We start from the raw sequence: 17,724 nt of genomic DNA, 5'->3' as shown, positions 1-17,724 counted from the left end.
CCACTCTCCCACTTCATAAGAACGACTACTCTCTAAGCCTGTGACAAACAATATATGTGACACTTTTAGAACAAAATGTCTCTACCAAAAAAGAGTGTTTTGTAGACAGATTTATCGGGCCTTCAAGCAAGTGGAGCTCACAGCGCTGGACAGAGTGATAAAATACTCCAGGCTGACCCAATTGGCAAGTTCTGAAAAACTGCTTTATCGGTGGGTTGAAAGAAGCTCAGCCGTCTGAAAAGCAGCTATAATTCAAAAGAACAGAAAAAGAAAAACAAGAGGACTGAAAAACAGCCAGCACATAACCCTAATAAACACTTGTCATGCAATTCCAAACGCAATCTACACCCAACTACTATGTAATAACAACATGAAAATCCAGGAAAGCATAATTACACCATGTCAAGCTGCAAAACCATGTAGAGCAAGGAAGCTGTGCCCTGTTGGATTTTATGGCTGCAGGTCTCTTCGCCCAGGAACAAGTTCAGAACAAGCCCAGGCTCTCAAATGCAGCTATTAAATTCAAACCATTTAACTTTTTTCATTTATTTTACTGGCAACTGCATCATGCCTGCTAATTAAGACATCACTCCTATAGATTAGGTTGGAGAAAATAATTCAGGCTTTTCTAATACGAAAACTAGTTAGAATAAGTATATGCGGTCACAACCGGAAAACCAAAAGTCTATTACAGTTCAGTTTTACAAGCCAGTGTCAGTGGGGAGGGAATGAAGTGGTATTTCTGGAAATGCAATCAGAGATTGACCCATGGTGTACGGTTTGCCAAGTGCCTGCTTTTTACACAACAGCCAGTGGACAGCACTGACACGTTGAGTGAGGTTTCAGCTGATTAGCCGTAGGGTGTTCAATCCTTCTGGATTTCTCTTTGTTCAGACATGGCATGAAAAGAGAGCGCCTGCTGACATAGGCCTACAGAAAGCTTGAAAGTCCACAAGAAAATTCACTTTATTTTCCTTCCTGTAATTCATTCTCCACCACCTAAAGCTGTACTCAGTGTGTTTGTGTGAGTTGTGTTTGTAAGTGCTGGATATAGTAGTAGGGTTGTACAATAAACTTACTCGGTTGGGCGTAGGAGTGCTGTCTTGCCCAGGCGGAGGATTACAGGTCCTCGAGGGTTGCGGATCTTCTTGACATCTGGACTCTTGAGCAGGGAGAATCGCCTCACCAGATTAAAACCTGAGAAGAAATGGCATTAATCAGCACCCACATAAATAAAACTCAAAGAAGGATGTATGCCTGCTTGAGTTTGTCTGCTCACCAGTGATATTGTGTCTGGCCGTCTGAGGAAACTTCCACTCATCCACTTGTAAAGATGGGCATTGTACATCTGCAGAGACAAATAGATGACACAGAGGGTTATACAATAACAAAGTCAAAAAGTGTGTGTGTAAACAGCAAAAACCCTGAAATGTGCTTAAAGCCTTTAGAGAAGTTATCTCCAGTGTAACCTTTTACACTTACTGCTGGGTGAAATGGACAAAGCTTGTATGAGAGAACAAGCAACTTCAAACATACATACATTTGAGAGTAACAGAAATATTGATCTGAAAGTAAGAGAAAGGGGGTTGGTGGAGGTGTAAGAGTGTAAAACACACAGAGTGAGATGAAATGAGTGCAAAGCTGCGCAGAGAGGAACAGCCTGGTCTGACAGGTTGTCTAGCACCAAGCTTGTCTGTCGCGGTAGCCTCTGTTTGATGGATATGTTCTCACCCTGTCAGGGGAGGTTACAGAGGAAAGTGTTGCCTGTCAGTGCAGCCTGCCTGACTACTGGGGTGGGGGGGTTGGAGAAAAAAATGGGGGCCAGTACAGGTAGACATGGACCCTGTGAATCACTGTGATCCACACTTAATTGATCTCTTTGGGGCCAAAGACCACAGCCCCAAGCAAGATGTTCTACAGGGTACAGTTTTTCAAAAAGAGTTTTTTACTTTACTCTGACTGCAGAGAATCTGGAAGCAGGTGGTGCCCTGCATTAACCAAAAATAAAACCCAATATTTTCTCTGAGCTGTGTTGCTGTCAGTTATAGTCTAAATCATTAATGTGAAGGTTAGATATTTTAATTTAACCTGATTCAAGGCTGCCTCGTGCATGGGGACATTGGTGCTTTTTTATCCCCTTTCCAAAAGAAAAATCACAAAAGTAAAGGTTCGAGGACTAGGCTAAATTGCATGTTTATTTCTATCTCTAATCTAAGCTGCAAATGCTAGCATGCCCAGCTAGCTACCACAATTAGTCACCTAGCATCACTTCAAGAGCTAAGGGGCACATATTGTATGTGGTTAAACTTAATTTTAGAAAAAAATACCTGTTCATAACTGGAATATGCACTACATGGGAACATGTGTGTTAGTTAACATTAACAATAGCAATTTGGTCCTGCTCTTTAATTAGTTTACTCCAGAAACAAACTAGCGTTAGCTACAGCTGTGTTTTGTTTTCCATACTATTGATTATTCCTCATCCTCAAGGTCTTCTTTCTTGTACAACTGAAGAATCCGTTCATGAAGCATGTGAAGTTTGTGTTTATTCATAACAACTAACTATCTTGTATACAAACTATGTTCCCCTTTTCCTGTGTTCCAGATAATCAACTAGTGAGGATTCTAACATTTTGAATGGGACACGCAGCTTTAGCTCCTTTTAGCAGATTAAGGCAAAGTCAGATGGAAATATTTTCAACCAACTGAAGGAGATTTAGAGTTTGTATTATAGCATTATTACTTACAAGATAGCTACATCTTGTAAAATCTGCTAGTGACAGCTCATGCTGATAAAATCCATGAACATCGACTACAAATCAGAAACGTAGATTTGTTTAATTCTGTGAAAAATTGAAGACCAATTATTTCAAAAATGTATTGCTAATTCTGAGTGGTAAATTGCATTGTTAGCATTATATACAGTAACTACAATGCTTAGCTAATGGTCAATTGTTTATGCAAGAACAAAAAGGTTCAGATGCAGGGTTCATTTGAAGGTCAAGAGAAAAGAGAATACAGTAGAGTAAAGAGAATACAGCCTGAAGAAAAAACTGTCTTATAACATTGAAAATAATAATGCATTTCAAACTAAAGTAACGTTTTTGTGTCTCCTGGTTTTATGGATTCCGTGTAATGAAGTTGTTCAGAATTTCTTTTTGATGAAACAGGAAAATGGAGAGTTGCCTTGAAGCATGCAACGGCAATGTCTATGTTTCCAACTGCAATTTATCCAGGCTGGAAGTTACATCAAAACGAGGTGAAAGAGCCTAATATAATTACTAAAATAATAACATCCAACTGACTTTAATTAAGAGTTAGGAATTTAATTTCACGGAGGCAGGCTCAAGAAAGAATTAAATCACATTTAGCGCTTCATCACCTATTATCAAGTTCATCACTTGACACCCTGCAGCTTCTGCTCGTCTTGGTTTGAAAACAAAGTCTGTTTCAAAAGCGCAGCACCCTTCAACCTGTCTCCCTGCACAGTGTGTAAGTCTCTTATTGCTGTCTAAAGTACAAATTAAAGTGTGGAAAAAGAGATGTCAGAAAGTGTTGTTGTGGGAATCTGAGATAAACTTAAGATGAAAAGTCAAAGAAATTGCATGATTAAATTGCGACTCCTGAACAAAGAAACAGATACAATGGAGAGCATAAACATAAGTTTTAATGCCTTAAAATGCAGTGGAGCAAGTAAGCCTTCTTCCCCCTGATACTCACTCTGCCTTACATCCTTTTTCTCTCTCTCATACACACAATCACACACACGTATACTTATAACTTTACTGGTCCATCCTGAAACCTTATCTGCTAACTCAGCACAAAGTACACTCTGCAGCCTCACAGATACGGCTTGCCTTTTAAATCAGACACACACACACACACACACACACACACACACACACACACACATACATACATACATACAATAATAGCTTATCTTCATATCTCCCTATGCAGGTTTTTTTTTTTGAAGTCAATAGATGTAAGTTCTACCTTTTGTCACTGCTTATTCTTTTTTTTCTTCTTTTTTTTTTGCCTTGTTTTTCATCACCGCCCCATTTCCATCAGACAGAATCAGGATGAAGGCTTTGTTCAGGAATAGAGAGATCCTGGCTAGAGGCAAGTGGGCAGCACGATGAAAAGTTAAACAGCACAAGTAGAGAAGAAGGTGGCGAGAGGAAGAAAAAAAAAAACACAGGACAGAATAGAGGGAGAGAATGAAGAAAGGGAATGGGCGGTGAGAGATGTCAGCTGAAGAAAAGCAACTCGCCTTAAACACCCAGACACTCTTGAGGCTATATTTTTCTTATCTGAGGTGATGTTAAGAACAGCAGACTTTATTTTATCCCAAGATAAAGACCTGAAGTTATAAGGGGCATCTGTTACCATATATATGCTGTTGTCTCTTCACTTGCCATTTTAGGACATCTCAGATACGATGTGTCTAGCTCATGCTGTACATTGTATAACTTGGCTCAGTTCAGCTTTCATCTCAGCCATAACTTGGCACACTTGGCTCAACATCCTTCAGCAATTTAAGGGCTCAGACTACAGGACTTATAAAATCATAAATGATTTTTCAAAACAAGTTGCATCATGCACGTACGGAAAAACTTCACATATCTTCGCTCTAATATCATAGATGCACTGTGACAGTATAGCACTGGCTCCAGAGGCGCTAGCATGCACTTCGAGCTGGAAAAAAACTGAGAGGTTAGGGGAAACCAACACTGGAAAACTGCATAAGAGAGATTTAGCATCCTCAACACTATTCTGACACTCATTATTTCACACCAATGGCTCAGCAGGACCACACTGTGACTGTAACCAGTCATGTGACTCCAGACCACCTTGGTTCAAAGATCAGGAGGTACTTGGTGGGGCAGCATGATTACGGTAAGTCCAACCTTTCAATCCCACTCTGTCTCCGGCTCAGCTCCCTCCGGAGCTGGAACTCACGCTCGCTCTCTTCCTTCTCCATTTGAAGGAAAGCTAAACGCACATTCAACTGGGCGTCTAACCTAGAGCCAGGAGCAGAATGGGACAAACTCTGGCAGTGTGACGTGCTTTTCGTCTGCCCTACACTGGGAATATGAATGGCAGGCCCCCCAGCCGCCTCCCTCACCGGGGAAATAGCAGCCGGCTCATCACCTGAGGACGCTACCACCATACCCCCAGCCACCGCACCAGGAGAAACCAGTAAGTTCAAAACCCCCTCATTTACTAAGCCCTCTAAAATAATTGCTTTCAATTCCCTCTTAGTAAGGACACAAGAAACGGGGACATCATAATGTTTCGCAATCTCACACGAGTCAGCTTCCTACACCTGTAAAACTGACCAAACGTGGGGTTAGCCACGAACTCATCTCAACACAAACGCCGCCATATTTACGTGGGACGTAGGCTAGCTATGCCACCACAACAACCAAACAAAAGCTTAAACTACGACTACCACTTAGCCCAACTCAACGGTGACAACTTGATATGGCTGGTTACGTAGTACGCACACACAACAAACAGATGTCACTTGCAGCCTTTCCACCACAAACTTCTACGGTTCCTGCCTAACCAAAGCTTCACCTACCTGCTTTCTGGAGCGTGCGGGCTCGAGGCGACTTGAAAGTCTGAACTCAGCGGTCGGAGCCCTGAAATTTCTATCCCCGACAGGGAATTGAATTCCCGCCCTGCTCCAGCACTCACAGCTCTCTGCTCCTTTAGCGACTTTGACTAATTCATTAGCTGTTCTGCTAGTTACTTTAGCTTAGCAGTTAGCGCTAGCTTCTCTCTCTCTCTTGCTCGGTGTGTCTTGAATCAACCGATGAACTTGTTCATCAGAGTGTGGTGTTGTTGTAACTTAAGTGTAGAGGGTTGTGATGTTTATTAAACCAGTGATGTCTGCCGTCTTACCTTCGACACACTGCTCTTGACTGTGAAAAACTGTGTTCACAGCGGCCTTCAGCTTACTATTAGCCAATCAGATCGTGCTGTGGGCGGGACACTGCTCCAGGCCACAGAGTAGTGACTACAGAGCAGAATCAGGTAGCCGCATCAGCGCCAAAGTACCACGTTTTTTTATTAATTTATTTTATTGGTTGTTAATTAAAGAAAATAAGTATACAGATAATCGGAAAATGCAGAATATCCCTACTTTTTAGTTTTTATTAAATTTTGGGATGAAGCAGGATGATTTGGTGGGGAACTCAGAGCATTTGGTGGAGCATTGCCCCCCATGCCCATGCCCAGAGCCGGCCCGCATCGGAATGATCTAGTATGACTTCACTCCAAACATCGTGAGAACAAGTTCACTCAGATTTTTCTTCTTAATAGTTAACTCCAACAGTTAACCAACAGTATCAAACATTTTGTAATGAATAAAAAAATAACACATCATAACAACTGAACAGCATTAACGCGTCCTTCTCTCTTTCCTTCCTCTATCCCACTTTCTCCACTTATTTCCTCGGTGTGTGTATATCACTGACTGACTTGAGTCACAGTGATAGGCCAGGTAGCGTCACGTGAGCAGTAGAAAAGCAGCACTGGTTAAACTAGAAACGTTCCGTGACTATTTAATAATTCTCAATGCTTTATAGGATATATGTCCAGGTCTGGACTTGACAGTGTCTGTCTTTGGATCTGGACCACGGTCAGCCTATTGGTGACCTTTGGCTTGGACTGATGAAAGTTTAGCATGGCATGACATGTCACTGTATTTAGAACTTATCACGTGGCATTTGCCAGCAAGTTAAGATTCTCTCCAACAATGTTAACACTCACTTACATTTCAAGAACAGGTTGTAAACTATATGATCTGTGTTTGCATATATCCCACCGATAAACAACTTAATAACATGCATTACCTCTTTTAAAGCTGTGAATAAAGTTAAATTCTGTATTTACTTGTTAAAATGTTAGACTTTTTCTCACGTTCATGGGTGAACCATGCTATTTCCACATAGCTCGAAGGATGGATGATATTTTATTGGAATGTTGCATACTCAGGCGCTTTGGCAGAGGACACATGGCAGAACTTGAACCCCATTTCTTCTCAAGCTGTGATCAAAGGAATGCATTTGCTTGTTGACAAGCTAATTAGCACAAAGTATGAGTGTCACTCCAGGATCCCGCTAGTAGCTCCATGTAGCCTTAAAGAGATTGGATGGTCTTGGCTGGGTTCACTTCCTCTTTGATGGGTTGTGTTTGAGTCTTGCCAAAGCAGGTAATGATACTTCACTGGCAGTCATGCAGTACACTGCTGTGTGTGTTCCCCCAAGTCTCCACCTTGCCAAAGATAAAAATTCAGGAAATTATAGGTCTTTAGAAAAGTAAAACACTACTTTTTGATGTATACAGACTTGCACTTAAATTGGATAGTGCAAGTAAAAGGTGTCAGACAAGGAAAAACCTAAATGGTTTGATTAAATGTATCAGTGTACGGAAAGTAAGAAAGCTCAAATATACTTTGTGTTGAGATACACCGTTCTGGCATTCATTATGACAAACAACAATGGTATGTGTGGAATATCAACTCAACTCTAGCTGACCCATTGCAATATTCCAGCTAAAATAAGTCGTGTGGCATTTCTTGTGTTGCGAGTGATATTTAACAAACTTCAGAAGGTTTAGGAATCAATAGCGTTATCTGTGAGTGTCCTGTTGTGGTGTGGCCAGTGTTTACTGAAACCAACTGCCTGCTGAGTTTTAATTCTGTTTTCAAACACTTGGCAGAGTGCTTCCATTTGGGAGAAGAGGTCAGAAGTGCGCTCACAGTGTCAGACGCGGTAGTGTGTGGCTTGTAATAAGAGCAGGTATGGTAGTTATTCAGTGTGCTTTACTTCCAAGATAATTGGACTGGGCTGCTGATCAGCAGAAAATTAGACTCAGATGGAGAGTCTTTTAGGTCCCAGAGCTGTTGAACAAATGCATCATGAGGGAGGGAGAGGGGCACACTGGGCTGATGATTCAATGCGATGATTCAATATGGCCTATCTGAGGTTTAAATGGGGGAAAAATGACAAACTGAGAGGGTGATTAAAGGAAGGAGGGATTGAGACAGAGTGACAGTGTGTGTGTGCCCTCTCGGCCAAATGAGACAGACGAGAGAACATTCCTGGTTGTTTTACAGAGATAAAATTGCAGTACAGAGGAGTGGACAGACTTAAAATGCGGCACTTAAGAGGGATGAGCTCACTCATTTTCCCCCTTGTAGGCCTCTGGCCCACGTTCAATACACTTTCACAAGCACACACAGACACAGACTGAACTCATGACATACACATTTACAAGCTTTTCACAACAATAAACTTGGACAGGACATGTAGAAGTCTGTACTTATCTCAAATGAGATTGTGCTGTTTGACATAATGTCTGACATCCTGTGTGTTTGAGGAAAGGGCAAAAGACATTTAAAACGAATCTGGTATACTGTATTTTTATGCACTGTGCAGTATTGAGATTGACTGTACTACTTTTTAAACTACTGAGTTAATGGTGTTTGAAAGTTATTGCACCCTCATTATGCATTTTGCAAGCAGGCCTGATGTAGCTCCCAAGACATATATTCAATGTGGAGAGTAGAGACATTATGAGACAGGTTCATTCATGAAGCAGCACCCCTGAAGTTACAAGTTAAACTGTTTTGCTCAAGTTCATTTCTCACCAGTGATGTTCAGGCACCAGCATTTATAAACTCCGAACTAGCCTAGTCCCACCCTGAAGGTTACCTATCAGCCCTAATTATTACCCACCAGGAGTAGGATCTGTCTCAAATGCTCTATAATGCAAATATTAACACAACATACCCATGAAATTAACACTTAAAGCTGCACAACTGAACTATTTTTATATTAGCAATAGATCAATTGACTATTCTTCATGTCATGTGATATGGGTTGCTCATAGTAGCAAACCCAAAAGTATCATCTGACTCTGCAGCTTTACTGTTTTGGTTCAGTTTCAACCCCGTTTTAAGCAACAACAAGCAACTGTTTTCCGCTAAAGCTCTCATAAATGCACTGCACACTACTGGCCCTACACCAAACAGCAAACATAACATAAAGGAGCATTTAGCACCTAAAGAACCTGACATTTTTCACAGGAGTTTGCGGAAACAGAGCTAAAATGAGAGTTAATGGTGGATTTATAGTTGTCAGGTGGCCATAAACACGATTTTAAATGAATACTTATGTTGTTCCATGTCTGCTAGATTAGTAAATAGGCAGATACTTGATAACATGTTTACAGCTTTTTCTGGTGCCCACATCTGGCTGACAAATGAACATAACTCTGTTTTAAGGTTCTTTGAAAACAGTACACTTTAAAGATCATTCTTTTTGATGTCTGATCCCAACATCCTGTTTCAATAGGCAATGTATTATAGAAAGAAAGGAAAGAAGCCCTTTAATGATGTTCTTTAAATGTCACTTTTCATTCCATTAATTGGTGTATATGAAGGACTAAAGTATATTATTAGTGTAAGTAGGCCTATAGTATGCAATCAGTGTCATTATCAGCATAAAAGCAAATAAAAAAAATACCAGGCACTGTAATGTTGATCTTGTCAACTCACACTGTGCAAGTGAGCATATTACTACAATAATGCATTGGCTTTAGAAAAAACATTGAACTTAGCTCAGTCAGAACAGACAAAGGGAAAATGAGTCAAAAAAAGAATACATAAATCCATTACTTCAGACATTGGTGCACGAAAAAAACCCATATCAGCAACACTTTAAAAAAGCCAAGGCATTTCAGCCATTTAATTTAACTACAGGGACTAGTCTCTTTTGCTGATACACTGCAGAACTGCAGTGCAATCATCCAGCTCGACTCTTCAACACTAGTTTTACTTAAACCTGCTTTCCTGCTGTAATGTCAGCAAATTACCAGTAAGTAGAGATTTGGATGAGTCAGAGTAATAGTGATACTGTGTGTGTGTGTGTGTGTGTGTGTGTGTGTGTGTGTGTGTGTGTGTGTGTGTGTGTGTGTGTGTGTGTGCGCGCGCGTGCGTGCGTGCGTGCGTGCGTGGTGCTTGCAGTGACAGTGTGAAAGCTGCACTTGAAAAAGTACTTTCTTCCAACCACTGGGGGAAAGGACTCAGGGGAGCTGCAAGCTGACTCAGTCTCATCTGAAAATCTCTGACTAGGTTCTCCCAAGAGGGAACCCCCCCGCCCCCTCCCGCCTTGACAAACCTCCCTTCTGAGCTCCACGAGCTATGGAGGATTGCTTGGCCCCCCAAGTGATATCACAGAGCTGGCCCCTGAGAACACACTGACAATGTGATGAGGGAGTATGACAGTTCGGAACAAAATAAATAAATAAAAAAGAGAGTAAAAGACAAAAAAGAGATTTCTCTTCACCTTTCTGCCTCTTGATTTCTTGGTTGTCTGTTTCTTTCTCTCTCGCACACACACACGCCTACACGGATACAAATAGAAACGCATGCACATTCTCTCTTACATGCCAATAGACAAGCTAGCATTTCAACATGCTTGTAATCTCATATGTGCACACATAGATGTTCAAAAACCCTTGTTTCTCCTATACAAATGCACAGAAGCCTGTATGATTGATGGCTCACGAAGAGGAACACAACCGCACGTGGTAAAGACACATGCCTCTTTGCCACAGCCTAACCACACAGCCACCAACGGCTACCAGCATGAAATGCATATAAGCTATAATTACGCTCCATTTTCATTGTAACCTTGGGCTCCATCACACATACAGGGCACACACACACATAGACACAGATGGACACAGCTCCATCAAATGCAGATGGGTTTCAAAGCGTACAGAGTTGGTCAGGCATACAACTCCAGCTTGAAAATATGAATAAAAGTCTGAAATATAACTGCTTGTAACTTGTAACAGTATTACTTTAGCACCAGAAGGCATTGTTTTTGTGACTTTACTGTCTTTTTAGCATTTAAATTAAGATATAAGGACTTTTCTGAGAGGCAATTGGTTGGGAGCATTTCTTGTGCCATTCAGCATTAAGCAGGATTTATATTCACAGCCTTTGTCCTTGGAAGCAGTAATATTTGATAAAGGAGTTCACAGAGCTCCATAGTGGCTACTGATGTAATGCAATTATTTTGTTTATTACATTCATTTTGGAATGGAAGAAAAATTCTTAATCTTATTTTAAATCTAATTTTTGCTAAAGCAGTATTTTGAAGTATGATTATGCGCTTTCTTACTGGGAGTTAGATGCAACTTGATATCATTCCCATATCCAACCAGCCAAGCAGCTGCGTATCTTAGCTTAGCATAAAGACTGGAAAGAGCAAGTTCACTAAGCTCCTGACTTAGCTAGCTTTTCACCATGTTTGCAGTCCTAATGCTAAGCTAGGCTAACCTGTTGCTGGCTGTAACTTCAAATAAAACAAACATGACAGTGGTATCAATCTACTCATCTTTCCCAAATTGTTGAACTACTCCTTTTTTTAAGCAAGGCATCTTGTTCATTCTTCAATTCCACATATTTAGCATGCAAAACCAACAGTGGTGTCAAAACTGCAGCTAGTTTTCTCACCATGTTTTCAGTCCTTATGCTAAGCTAAGCTAACAGGTTAATGGCTGTAGCTTCAAATACAACAGACGGATAGGAAAGGGATATCAATCCTCTCATCTAACTCTCTTTCCCAAAATGTCCCTTTGTTTAGGCAAGACTTCTTGTTCAATCTGAAATCACAAATTTAGCATTCAAAACCAACACTGGTGTCAAAACTGCAGCAGGGGAAAAGTTGTAACTCACCTTCCTCTGACGTCAACGTGTCACATGATCCGAAGTTGAGGGCCAGCAGAGTCAGAGAGCAGCAGAGGAGCCACATGGTTTCACTCCTCCGTAAACACCTCACCTCACCTCAGCCACCAGCTGATGGATGAACAAACAGAAAAGGAGAAAGTCAAAAAAGTCAAATCCTTCCTGCGCTCTGTCAGTGCGCCACTCAGTCCTCTAACTCTGCCGACAGCTGCACATTATGCTTGACTCCTAAATAGACATTGATGTATATTTATGAGTAAGTCACAGTTGATGTGTTAATTATGTGGTATGATGCGGACTTTGTTAGTGGCATATGAATTAACCAGAATGTCCCTCATTAAGGAGTGTAACTCTATAAACTCTGATCATAGTCATTATCCTGTCCATCTGGCTGGCCTTTGACTGGGCAGCTGCGATACACACACACGTAAATATGTGGAGTAGAGTGCACTTAAATGCACACAGACACACACACACACACACACACACACACACATGACCATATCTAAAAGCCATTCTCATCAAGTCAAACGGAAACTACACATTCTGCAAACAAATACCTACTGCATATGCAAGAAAACAAAGCAACATGCACACATGAAAGTAAAGTGATTTAAATGCAGGCGGGTTGGTCCAGAGTCACACAGACAGTGGGGCCAAAACACACAAACACATCTGGGGACTATTCCACTGGAGCCATGGTTGTGTTGCACCAGATGCTTCCACGTGGCCCAACAACAAGCACACACACACACACACACATTCATGCACAGATTAAAATGCATGCCACGTCTAAATAATCATTATATTCTGTCTCCACAGCCCCCCTGCCTTACTACAACCCCTTATTCATAAACACACATACAAGAATGCACACACATAAACACACCGCCCACTCGGACTTGCATAAACACATCCCAGCTGACCTGGACTTGCCCTCAGCATGTGTGAGGACCCCATAACTCTGCAGTGTTTACAGGTACAGCAGGGCCCTCGAGGCAGGCAGGCGAGCAGACTGTGTCTCTGTACACACACCTGTCCTGTCTGCCAGGAGAAATGACCCCCACACACACAATGTGGTGCTCCTGCCCAGGCGAGGACACGGTGTGAATACCATCTAGCCTGACCTGACTGTTTGCAGCGTGCTGCTAATAGACAATGTGGTGGAGGACATTGTTTCAAATTATGTTCTGAAATAACAAGGACAGCTTCACATGCCCCACATTGTGAATTATGCATTCAATTTTTTGGGGGGCAGCTGCAGCCAGGTGTCGTCGCTTTTTTTTATTTTTTTTATTTATTTTTTTTTTATTTCCTACATTTAAAAGGCCAGCTTATCATTTCATGAGAAGATCCTTCAGAATCATGCTATGGCACAATTTATTATACTTTTTAGTTCAAATTAGCTGCAAGCTTAACAGCAAGAAGAATAGTTTTTAAAAAAAAGTTTTCCTCTGCACTTCGATGAGTGGAGGGTTAATCAAAGCCTTAAATGGCTTTATGCCATTATTATAGGCTTCATGCCACATGATCACAATAATAGGAAAGCTCACACAGAACATAATACATAATGCATCACAGTCCGGAGAACACAGAAAAGTTACAGCTCATTGCTATTGTTATCTGGCCATAATCCAAAACAATTTAATAGGCTTCTTAATACGTGTTGCTATGGATGTCTCTCTTTCTCCTCCTCTCTCTCTCTCTGCACTCCATTCGCAGCTTCATGGCCACCCAGCTGACTACAGCAGATAAAGGTGAGGCAGTGCGGGGTTAGGCCACCAGGTTTGGCCAATGGGCTGGCCATGAGCCTAGTAAGCATGCTGATCGGGTCACTGAGTGCGGAGCCAATACAGGAAGGAAAACAATGACAGATTTGAAAATCTTCCAACACAAAAGCCTGAAGACATGCACTGGCGGACAGAAGTGGTGACCAACATCAACAATCACAACACAGCCTTCATGTCTCTTTCAGCATGGACAATTTTTTTTAAAAACAACAACGTGACTTGATGCTCAGTAGTTCTGGGAGTCATTTTTGGTTCCATGTCCAGAACTTTCGCCTATTTTCTATTTCCGCCACAGCTATCATTTTCATTACTTTTCATGGCTTGAATACGCAGACAAAAGTGGCCCTGGTACTGTCCTAAATAACAATGGAGGCAATTTGTGCTCAGTGCTTAGCAATTTTTGTTGTCACACATTTCATCATCATTGCCATCGCTTACAGAACAACAGCCCCAACACAAAACTGTTTAGAGGAACACACCCTGACAGAGTTAAAGGAAACATGTCCTCTTTATGGTTTGACAAGAGAATTGCTTATTAGCCACACAGACACAGATGATTAAATAACAGTGAACCAGTAGCCCACGGTTTAGACTGCTTTGTATCCGTTTAAATGGGAGAACCTGGCATAAACGTGTAAGCCATGTAATATTTGAGGGTTCACTGCTTTTCCAGCTGTCTCTCCCAGCATACTGCAGCAAAAGGATTGACTGAGAGCTCACTCAGAGGGTATCTGCTTCCATTCCTGCTCCCAAATACAAACACACACACAATCAAGAGTGGTTTTGGTGCCGGGCTGTGAAAACAACCTCCTGATTGGTCAGTGGGTCATCACCCAGAATGAATCCTGCAGGGAGTGTCCTCTTTTCCTCGCAGTGGATGTGTAGGGAAGTGCAGGAAAAGTTGGCTGGAATGCAGCAGTAACACAGAAGCTTGGAAAATAAGTGGACAGATGCATATGCATACATTCATTCACATACAAATTCATGTGTACTATAGGAGGCAAGAGCGCACAGATATAGATATGGTCAGTGACTAAACAAAAAGACTGTCAGACAGTAGAGAAATCTTTATGCATACAGTCAAGTGACACAAGCCATTTTTACACTATGCACTGTTGGAGTAAGGAGGCGCAAACATCCAAGAAGGCAATGACAAAGTCTATTTCTGTTGCTGGTGGCTCTGCAAGGCTGTACTTGGGCACAGTGGTGCTTTGAGCTATGGGCGAACATCATTATGCTAATATGCTAACAATGACAATGCTAATATGCTGATGTTAACCAGGTACAACACGGGGCTATATTCACCATCTTAGTTAAGCATGGTAGCATTCTCACATTTGCTAATTAGTACAAAGTGCAGCTGACACTGGTATCAATGTCATTAGTTTTGCAAATTTTTAGTCATAAACCAACGTACTGGCTAAATTTATATTTCGACATGATGATGGTGCTAGATGAAAAGTCAGATGGGATCACCAAAGTTTAGAAATATTCCTGAGGGGAAGATGAATGTCCGTTCCAAATTTAATGGCAGTCTATCCTAATAGTTGTAGTTCCTAATTAACCTTCATTAGGATTTACCCTATGGCGACTATGAATGTCTGTACAAAGCTTCATGGAAATCCACCCAATAGTTGTTCAGATATTGTTGTTCAGATATAGGTACAGGTTAGTGGACCAACTGACAGACTGACTGACATACTGAATGGATGTTGACATCAACCATGTTTTCCTGGAGCTCTTTTTGCCAGATACTGTAGGAGATATCAGGGCATTTTTTCTGAATGTGTTTTTGACCGTCAGAAGCTTCAATTTACTGTAATTCTGACTTGTCATCGTGAACGCACCAACATGTCCACTTGCCGTTTGGAACTTCGGATGTGCTTCAGGCGGATGAACCTGAGAGTGCTTTGCAGGCCTGGTACAATGGAGGGTTAGGCGTGTATATAAAAGTAGCTGAAGATGCCCTGAGGCTTTGATAAGGCACTCCAGAGAACCCATTGACCGGGAGCAATGGAAACTTGCAAACTAGCGAAGGCAATATCCAAAGCTGTATGACACTCAAGAGGAACTCAGGCAAGTTTTTACTAGTCTTACATTCTGGGCAGTGTTCAAGGCCTTTAGTTGCGAATGAGAAACAGGCACAGATGCAGATTGTGAAGAACAGTAGGGATTGTTGAAGACAAACACCCCCCTCTGAATGTCTACGTAGGGCTAACTCGAAGTTCCAAAGGCATGGACACTATTGGTCCACTAACATAAAATAACGTAGTGAAGTGAGTTCTGCTCTGATGACGTGAGCTAGTTGGCCCGAGGCCCGTGCTATGCATGGTTAAGTCGGCCTTCAGCGGGCTGATGACCTGCTGCTTTTCTTCAGCTTGACTTTACATTTCTGATAGCCCAATGCTCACTTCACTGCTGACCTGAAAAAGCAAAGAGTCAAGCGTATGATACAGTTTGCTGCAGGCCCATAGCACTGGCTAGAACTGGAACCAGTATGTGAAACAGATACTGTCCGGCCCACAGCTACACATTGCATGTGCAGCCTACAGCAGGTTAAGTGAGCAACACTTAATGTGTAGTTAAATTCAAGGACATGAATTTGTAACGTTTGCCGGGCTATATTCCCCAGGGTCTGAAGTGGGAGCAGAACCTGTTACTGCAGGGGGGCGAATGTGTCCCTGGAGATACTGCAGCATACAAGGGTTTTCAAGCTTTTTAATGTGTTGGATCCTTACATTGTATTTTTGTTGAAATGGCCCTGAAATGTTTACATCAGGTGAGCTGATCAGAGATATCAATATATTCTCCAAAGAAGCAGCTCTCTTGTGAATTAAATACATGCAAAACTGAGCTGTTCCAGATTTTGCAGGGGAGAATGACTCACCAAAGACTTTCAAGAGCCCCTCTGGATGTTTTTGGGGGGTGCACAGACAGGATACAAAAGCCAAAAACATGGGGAGGCTGAGTAATGAGGAAAGCAGATGTGTCTCTGGCATGCAGGCTTCCTCCTCAGCACTTTCTTTCTTTTCTTTCGCAGGTAGAGGGAAGAAGTTTTCGGATTTTGCACACTGATCTCAGATCAGTGCAGTGCTATGCTCAGACATTACTTTGCTTGAATGATATGCATGTAGCTGCTCCAAAGAAAAAAAAAAAGAAGGAGGCTTTTCCATGCCACAGGGGTTGAATGCAAGCCACAAAGATTTACAGTACCAGCTCACAGCCTCATTATGTGTTGTATTAAGGCCTGGCTTAGATATGAAAGGAAAATCAGCATCACTTTTGCCAGCAGCTACACCAACTAGTCCTGATTTTAAAGTTTTTTGCAAAGTCCAATAAAGAAATACAGCAGTTCTACCATATGCCAAGGCTACTCAGCAGATACAGTATAACTTTAATGATCTCCATTGGGAGAAATTGAGTTTATCGTACTTATATTTTATGGTATGTTATCTCTTAAAATCACAGTGATCTGCAGTACAACAATGATAACCTCACAGGAACTATTGTGCTCAACAATGAATTTACAGCAAATTTGTGGTGGTCATCTACTGTATAATACGCCTATAATATCCCCATGTGATGTATTGTATTAAGCAAAAGTTTCACCATAAAGTTCCACTGGAGTCACTTCACAAACTGCAGTCTTCAAACTTGCTAAACTTTTATTTTTACAATTTTATCTGGCTCGGACATCGCTAACACGTCCACAAAAGTTCAAAAGCCATACCTTCAACTACTGATCAGTCCACAAAGTTGCGACCACATTAATCCGTAAATAAATGCGCGTACGTATCCAAGGACCAGAGTGGAAGTCTTGCGGGACGATGCAGATACAGTCAAATGTAATCCAGTGTGGTTTTTGTCTCCTTGACTGTTTTTTTTCTTGAGGCTTCTTCCACGGAGAAAGGAAAGAAGAAAAAAGTTACTGCAAGATTGTCCGTGTCCAACTTTTCCCCTCCCCTCTCTCTCTCTCTCTCTCTCTCTCTCTCTCTCTCTGTCTCTCTCTCCCGCTGCTGCACGATCTAAATCCCAAACCTCCCTCTCTTTCTCTCTCTCTGTCACCCTCTCTTTGCTTTTTGAAACTCTCTGTCGGTTTCTCATTACTTTTTCTCTCTCTCTATCTCTTCCCCCTGTCTATCTCTCTTCCTGTCTGCCCCCCCC

General features: G+C 41.7%; 1 protein-coding gene across 5 annotated transcripts in view; it reads right to left on the bottom strand.

The window, feature by feature from the left end:
* The window catches only part of col16a1 (collagen, type XVI, alpha 1), a 67,161-nt gene extending 49,529 nt beyond the window's left edge, over nucleotides 1-17,632 (bottom strand). For 2 of the 5 annotated variants that reach the window (XM_087169822.1, XM_087169823.1), the window contains exons 1-4: nucleotides 17,291-17,632; nucleotides 11,762-11,881; nucleotides 1,280-1,348; nucleotides 1,080-1,197 (exon numbers count right to left, since the gene is read on the bottom strand). In XM_087169822.1, coding sequence (XP_087025948.1) covers nucleotides 1,080-1,197; nucleotides 1,280-1,348; nucleotides 11,762-11,837 — 263 coding nt within the window. In that variant the 5' untranslated portion in view covers nucleotides 11,838-11,881; nucleotides 17,291-17,632. The remainder of the gene's footprint in view (nucleotides 1-1,079; nucleotides 1,198-1,279; nucleotides 1,349-11,761; nucleotides 11,882-17,290) is intronic. The other 3 variants (XM_023431088.2, XM_023431085.2, XM_023431084.2) reach the window with 2 other exon arrangements.
* Nucleotides 17,633-17,724: the final 92 nt, after the last annotated feature.

This window comes from Seriola lalandi, unplaced genomic scaffold (genome assembly GCF_002814215.2).
Source record: "Seriola lalandi dorsalis isolate HSWRI2012SDOR001 ecotype SW California unplaced genomic scaffold, Sedor1 jcf7180002054916, whole genome shotgun sequence".
Lineage (NCBI taxonomy): Eukaryota > Metazoa > Chordata > Actinopteri > Carangiformes > Carangidae > Seriola > Seriola lalandi.
This window is presented reverse-complemented; position numbering and strand designations above follow the sequence as displayed.